Below are 7,500 nucleotides of genomic sequence, written 5' to 3' on the forward strand. Positions count from 1 at the left end.
GAGCTCTGACTGAGAGGAGGAACAGCTCCATCTAGTGGCAGGTAGAGGAAGTGCAGCTCCACACGGTGCAGACAGGAGATCAGTTTAAGGACAGTGTGTGTGTGTGTGTGTGTGTGTGTGTGTGTGTGTGTGTGTGTGTTCAGTACAGCTTCATTGAAGCTTCAAACAGCTGGCTCAGGTCCTCCTCTGTGTGTTCTCTGGGGGACAGTTTGGTGACTCTCTCCTGAAACAACACAAACACAGAGGTGTCACAGTCTCCTCCCTCACACACCTGAGGCTGCAGGTGTGATGACATCACAGCTCACCTGAGGGATGGTTCCTTTAACCAGGTCTGGGATGTCTTCTTTACTGTAGCCCACAGCGCCGAGTCCGTCCTCCACCTTCAGGTCGAACAGGAACTGACGCAGCGTGTCTGCAAGAACGCCACCCGCATCCTCCCGCTTCACCCGACTGATGTCTGCACCTGAACGCATCACAGAGGGGTTATAACTGCACCTGAACGCATCACAGAGGGGTTACAACTGCACCTGAACGCATCACAGAGGGGTTACAACTGCACCTGAACGCATCACAGAGGGGTTATATCTGCACCTGAACGCATCACAGAGGGGTTACAACTGCACCTGAACGCATCACAGAGGGGTTATAACTGCACCTGAACGCATCACAGAGGGGTTACAACTGCACCTGAACGCATCACAGAGGGGTTATATCTGCACCTGAACGCATCACAGAGGGATTATAACTGCACCTGAACGCATCACAGAGGGGTTATATCTGCACCTGAACGCATCACAGAGTCTGTCCCTGTCCCTGAACGCATCACAGAGTCTGTCCCTGTCCCTGAACACATCACAGAGTCTGTACCTGTCCCTGAACGCCTCACAGAGTCTGTCCCTGTCCCTGAACGCCTCTTGGGCTGCAGGTTGTGAGTGAGGAAGAACACTGTGATGTTGACAGACTAATGACTTTAAGAATCGTACCCAGGATCTCTGCAGCCTCCAGGTGGCGCTCTGGACACATCGGCGCTGTGAAGTTAAAGACGGCTGGAGACGTGAGGACCACTGAGAGACCATGAGGCTGAGGACACACACACACACACACACACACATTATTACATTAGTAGAGCTGAGAAGCAGCTGGTCCATGTTGTCTTCTCATCACTCACCACCAGGGCGTGCTGCACGCTGTAGCCCTGCGCTGAGTGAGTCTTCACGTTGCCGGCGATGGGATAGGACATCCCGTGACTGGAGGAACAGAGTCAGTGATCACTGACACGTTTGTTTAATTGTAGAACCTGCAGAGGTCATGACCTTTACAGGGTTTGAACGCCTTTAAACTGTGAGCTGCTCAGTCATTGTCTGGCACGCAATGCATCCTGGTACATGTAGGCAGCAACCTTTGTGTCATCTGTAAATGTTTCTCACCACAGATGAACTCCAGCGTTCCCAAACCCGATCCCAGCAAACACGCTGGCCAGGTGCATGCTGGACCGGGCCTCCAGATCCTCCGGGTCCCGCACCGCTCTGAAAACAAGCGCAGCGTGTTCACAGGAATCCTCGCCATGCTCGTGAAACGTGATCACTTGAAATCATCAGTCGGTAGCTCCTCCCCCTTCAGTCATTTCTAAGTCGAACTAATGGAACAATAACCTCCAACATGGAGGACGGCGTCTCTCTCTCTCTCTCTCGCGTGTCCACAGAGCGCCACGCTCGCCTGTTTTCAGCTCTATGTCACTCTGTCAGCGGGTCGAGAGAGAGAGAGAGAGAGGCTCGTCTTTACATCACGAGTTCACACAGCAGCCAGTTAGCTCGTCTCTGTTTGATACGACGGCTGAGAGAGAGAGCGAGCGAGCGAGCGAGAGAGAGAGAGCGAGCGAAGAGCAGAGCGAACGTCCATGCAGATAATCAGAACAGACTGAGATGTAACATTAGCCTGCATCGTTAGCCTGTAACGTTAGCCTGTATTGTTAGCCTGAATCGTTAGCCTGAATCGTTAGCCTGTATCGTTAGCCTGTATTGTTAGCCTGAATCGTTAGCCTGAATCATTAGCCTGTATTGTTAGCCTGAATCGTTAGCCTGAATCATTAGCCTGAATCGTTAGCCTGTAACGTTAGCCTGTATTGTTAGCCTGTATCGTTAGCCTGTATCGTTAGCCTGTATCGTTAGCGCTGTCAGTTCTGTCTCAGGTTTGACATGATGAAGTCAATAAATCCATCAGACACAGAGACGTCGTCTCTTTGATCGCCCATCTTCTAGTTAGCTTCATGAGTTTGAACCTTAAGAACCGATCTCAGCTAGCATATCATAAAAGAGCCGCTAGTCCAATAAAACAGTGAAATACATGAGAACAGATTGTATGTGAGCGGCCGTGTGCCGACTTCTGATCATGTGTTGATAAACAGAACCTGTTCAGGTCCTCTGCTGGTTTTCACTGGTTGTTACCGTTTCATGTACTTGGCGAGGACATTGAGGGCGTGACGGGACCAGACGTCGCTGATGGGGTTGCTACCCTGGTAGGCGGGGCGGTTGATGGGGTTGGGGGGGCAGGGGCTCCTCTGGTTGTAGGGCAGGGCGGTGTACGACTCCAGAGCGTGACTGAAGGAAAAAATGAAACAAAAAAATATAAAATAAAATCAAACAAGATAAAAAACAAGTCAGAATAACAGCAAAAAAAGTTGAATATATAATAATCTAATTAATATCAAAAAGATTTCGGAAGTTGACCATTTGACAAGACCACTAGAGGGCGCTCTCAGTTAGAAGCTCCTGTTTAATCACCTCTGTCAATCTGTCCCCAAACCCCCCAATGATGAGAAAAGTCCGTCCTCTCCGTCTTCTGCCTGCTCAAACAGGCCGTTTGGAGATGTTCCCTTCATGACATCACAAAGGGCAGTAGCCCCTCCCCCAGGTGGGTGACACTCCCACAGCTAGGTGTTTGTTCTGCCCTCTGAGTCTGCCTTCTCACCGTAAACAATAGGACATGGAGCCAGAAAGCAGCGAGTACACCCGAGCCCTTCCAGAGAGGGGGCGTGGTCAGACACAGCTCATTTACATATTTAAAGCTACAGACACAGAAACAGCCTGTTCTGAGCAGGGATGAAATAGAGGGGTTTATAGACATGATCAAATACAGGATCAGAGTGGATTTACAACAACACACTTCACACACATGATGAAGAGGAGCGAGGACACTGATTTCACCTGAAGAAGAGGAGGAGGTCATGTGACCTTTAAAGTTCATCATTGATACGAGCAGAGTTTGAAGGCTTGGTGTGTTCTTTGTGTTTTTCACTCACTGTGAGGACTTTTGTTTACATCTCTTAAATCTGTTCAACCTGAAGTCTGTGGTGCTCATCAAGCTTATTTGACGTTATGTGTTTTCATATATCCATTATCTCCTGTCAGACGGGGATTCAAACCAGCAACTTCCTCGGTGAGAGGGGACAGAGATCACCTCTGCAGTCGTGCTGTCAGTGAAGACGTCTGTACAAACTGCAAGCTGCTGCAGCTGCCTGAACAAAGTCTGTTTGTCTCTCTTTGCTTTAATTAAGACGAGCTAACCATTAACATGGCCGTGGCGTGCTGTCGTTTAACGCTCACACTGAGCCGAATGCAGGTGAGAGGTCACCTGTCCACACCTGAGTCACTCTGCAGAACATGAAGGAACACAAACACTGACCACAGCACGTCAAAGCCACTGTTGGCGGCGACTCTCTCGGGCATGCTCAGTGTGTGCACCGGGTCCACGATGCCCAGCGTGGGTCTGATGGCTCTGTTGGCGATACCTGAACACAGACAACCAATCACAGCTCAGACTGACTCTGATGTCATCATCACTCTGTAGCAGTATTCTTCAGGAGTGCAGTTCCTGTAGTGTCCACTAGGGCAGAGAGCTGTGCTCACTCGTTCACCTGTTTTGGCTTTCAGAGGCTCGTAGTCGAAGATGGCGACCCCGGTGGTCTCGCTGCCGGTCCCTGCTGTCGTTGGAACTGTAGATTAAAGTACAAAGAGGAGGACATGTGACCTTTGACCTGTGTGAACCTTGAACTGAACAGATAAGAGAAGACAAGCTTTTTTCTCCAAACAGCCTTCAGGCATCACGTGTCCGGATTGGACGATGGCGCGTCGCCTGACTCCCCGATGATCCGATAACCCTCGACGTGGTTTCAACAGAATCTGTTAAAGATGCTGATTCAGACTTTCTTCATATCTCTTTAACCTTCATTTATACCCGGGGGGGGGGGCCACGTGGCCCCGCCCCCCCAGACTCTTTCACTGAGTGTGTTGACATGGACTGGAGTGTCCTGGTTCTGAGTCTGATCATGTCCAGGACCTGGTCCAGGTCCTGAATTGAACTGAATTACTCGTTGTGGGTGTCTGTGAGACTTCCTGTGAGCCCAGCTCTGTTAAACGCCAACATGGCGTCTCCAACGTCTCCTCACCTCTGATTGGCCACGAGTGGTGGCGTGCAGTTTGGATTGGTGGGATGCGGTCCTATATGTTTCTAAAGTACTTTCCAACGTGACTTAGCTGATCATAGTCCTGATTGGACCCGCCCACTCTCTAATCTCATCTCTCATTGGTTGATGAAAGTGGGCGGTAAGCAGGGAGCCAATAGAAACAATCAGCTGATAAACAGAAAGAGGCGGGGCCCCGAGATGCTTCCCTGTGGAACTCCACAACATTTATAGATGATTTATTGTTAAAACTCTTATTTAACCAGCTGTCCTCACAGCCGTCTGACTCCGCCCCCCTGGTCTACTCTCCAGTTCGCTGTAACCTCAGTGGTTGCCATGGTGACGTGAGTGTATCCTCCTACCTGCAATGAGGGGCTTCAGAGCTGCCGTGATCGGCTTCCCTTTCCCGATCGGAGCATTGACGAAGTCCAGGAAGTCAGCGTCTGGGTGGCACGCGTACAGATTGGCGGCCTTACAGGTGTCAATCACAGAGCCGCCGCCCACCGCCACAAATACATCGAAAGAGTTGTTTTTGGCAAACGCAATGGCGTCTTTGAAACTGGAACACAGAAACAAAGACTCATTATTTACCTTCACTTCAGAACTTAAGACGTTAACGATCACGGGCCTCCGATAACCTGTCAGAATAAACGCCGCCTCATTAACCAATCAGAGAGCAGTGACCCACAACAAAGAGACTAAAGTCCGACCAGATCGAGTCGGTAACCTCTGTTCTGCTGTGGACTGAACCCATCTGAACGACCTTTGACCTTTAAGCAGGAAGTTGAAAGTGGGCGTCACCTGGTGTCGGTGGGCTCCACGCGGACGTTGTCGTAGACTTTGTACTTGACTCCGTTCTTGGCCATAGACTCGAGGACGGCCTTCACCGGGGGAAGGACGGACAGGTTCTTGTCCGTCATCAGGCAGACGTTCCGAGCTCCAAGGTTCTGCAGGTCCTGCAGGAGAACCGGAGAACGGGGTCACACTGAGACTGAACACCAACCTTCACTCTGCACGCCTTAGTGCTCGCCGTCCTGTGCTCGGCCTTCAGCCAATCAGACGGAGCCGCTCATATCGTCCTCAGTGTGAGTGTCAGAGCTCCTCCAGACGTGTGTGTGTGTGTGTGTGTGTGTGTGTGTGTGTGTGTGTGTGTGTGTGTGTGTGTGTGCGCGTGCGCGTGTGTGTGTGTGTTGGGATGAAGAAGATGAAGGTGAGGTTTGGTTACCATGCCAATCTCTCTGCTGACTCCCTCTCCATATCGGATGTTAGAGCTCGCCATCTGAAAATCAAAGAATGAACACAATGAACACCTGGATACACCTGGACACACCTGATAACACCTGGACACACCTGATAACACCTGGACACACCTGATAACACCTGGACACACCTGATAACACCTGGACACACCTGATAACATCTGGACACACCTGATAACACCTGGACACACCTGGACACACCTGATAACACCTGGACACACCTGATAACATCTGGACACACCTGATAACACCTGGACACACCTGATAACATCTGGACACACCTGATAACACCTGGACACACCTGGACACACCTGATAACACCTGGACACACCTGATAACATCTGGACACACCTGATAACACCTGGACACACCTGATAACACCTGGACACATCTGGACACACCTGATAACACCTGGACACATCTGGACACACCTGATAACACCTGGACACATCTGGACACACCTGATAACACCTGGACACACCTGATAACACCTGGACACACCTGATAACACCTGGACACACCTGATAACACCTGGATACACCTGATAACACCTGGACACACCTGATAACACCTGACAACACCTGGACACACCTGATAATACCTGGACACACCTGATAACACCTGATAACACCTGGACACACCTGATAACACCTGGACACACCTGGATACACCTGATGACACCTGGACACACCTGATAACACCTGGACACACCTGATAACACCTGGATACACATGATAACACCTGGACACACCTGATAACACCTGGATACACCTGGACACACCTGATAACACCTGGACACACCTGGATACACCTGGACACACCTGATAACACCTGGACACACCTGATAACACCTGGATACACATGATAACACCTGGACACACCTGATAACACCTGGACACAACTGATAACACCTGGACACACTTAATAACACCTGGACACACCTGGACACACCTGATAACACCTGGACACACCTGATAACACCTGGACACACCTGATAACACCTGGACACACCTGGACACACCTGATAACACCTGGACACACCTGATAACACCTGGACACACCTGATAACACCTGGACACACTTGATAACACCTGGATACACCTGATAACACCTGGATACACCTGATAACACCTGGACACACTTGATAACACCTGGATACACCTGATAACACCTGGATACACCTGATAACACCTGGACACACCTGGACACACCTGATAACACCTGGACACACATGATAACACCTGGACACACCTGATAACACCTGGACACACCTGATAACACCTGGACACACCTGATAACACCTGGACACACCTGATAACACCTGGACACACCTGATAACACCTGGATACACCTGGACTGTCTGCTGTGATTTGAAAGCATCATGTTTCTCACCTCGAAGGCGTAGTCCGTCTTCCTGACGGTGCAGATCTCAGATCCAGAACCTGCAGGACAGAAACACTGATCAGGTCACAGGAAACAGCTGACTGTGTGTGTGTGTGTGTGTGTGTGTGTGTGTGTGTGTGTGTGTGTGTGTGTGTGTGTGTGTGTGCGTACCTTGGTGGAAGGTGTTGGAGTGAGCAGGACATCTGCACCTGTGAACACAAACAAACAGTCAGGTGACTCCGAGCTGAACTTCAGAAATCTACTTTACTGTCAGATCCACACACACACACACACACACAGGTCCAGGTCTACATGTGACCCAGGTCCAGGTCAACACGTTACCCAGGTCCAGGTCTACATGTGACCCAGGTCCAGGTCAACACGTTACCCAGGTCCAGG

General features: G+C 50.4%; 1 protein-coding gene across 1 annotated transcript in view; it reads right to left on the reverse strand.

Annotated features, from left to right (window-relative positions):
• adhfe1 (alcohol dehydrogenase iron containing 1) overlaps nucleotides 1–7,500 on the reverse strand; it is an 8,190-nt gene that overhangs the window by 25 nt on the left and 665 nt on the right. Inside the window, exons 2-14 of the mRNA XM_079347994.1 lie at nucleotides 7,273–7,310; nucleotides 7,111–7,160; nucleotides 5,685–5,738; nucleotides 5,261–5,415; nucleotides 4,822–5,018; nucleotides 3,914–3,991; nucleotides 3,682–3,787; nucleotides 2,445–2,597; nucleotides 1,428–1,526; nucleotides 1,169–1,247; nucleotides 984–1,080; nucleotides 306–463; nucleotides 1–223 (exon numbers count right to left, since the gene is read on the reverse strand). The exon at nucleotides 1–223 is cut by the window's left edge and continues 25 nt beyond it. Of these exons, the coding sequence (XP_079204120.1) occupies nucleotides 140–223; nucleotides 306–463; nucleotides 984–1,080; nucleotides 1,169–1,247; nucleotides 1,428–1,526; nucleotides 2,445–2,597; nucleotides 3,682–3,787; nucleotides 3,914–3,991; nucleotides 4,822–5,018; nucleotides 5,261–5,415; nucleotides 5,685–5,738; nucleotides 7,111–7,160; nucleotides 7,273–7,310 (1,348 nt within the window). The 3' untranslated portion in view covers nucleotides 1–139. The remainder of the gene's footprint in view (nucleotides 224–305; nucleotides 464–983; nucleotides 1,081–1,168; nucleotides 1,248–1,427; nucleotides 1,527–2,444; nucleotides 2,598–3,681; nucleotides 3,788–3,913; nucleotides 3,992–4,821; nucleotides 5,019–5,260; nucleotides 5,416–5,684; nucleotides 5,739–7,110; nucleotides 7,161–7,272; nucleotides 7,311–7,500) is intronic.

This window comes from Symphodus melops, assembly GCF_947650265.1.
Source record: "Symphodus melops genome assembly, chromosome: 7".
NCBI lineage: Eukaryota > Metazoa > Chordata > Actinopteri > Labriformes > Labridae > Symphodus > Symphodus melops.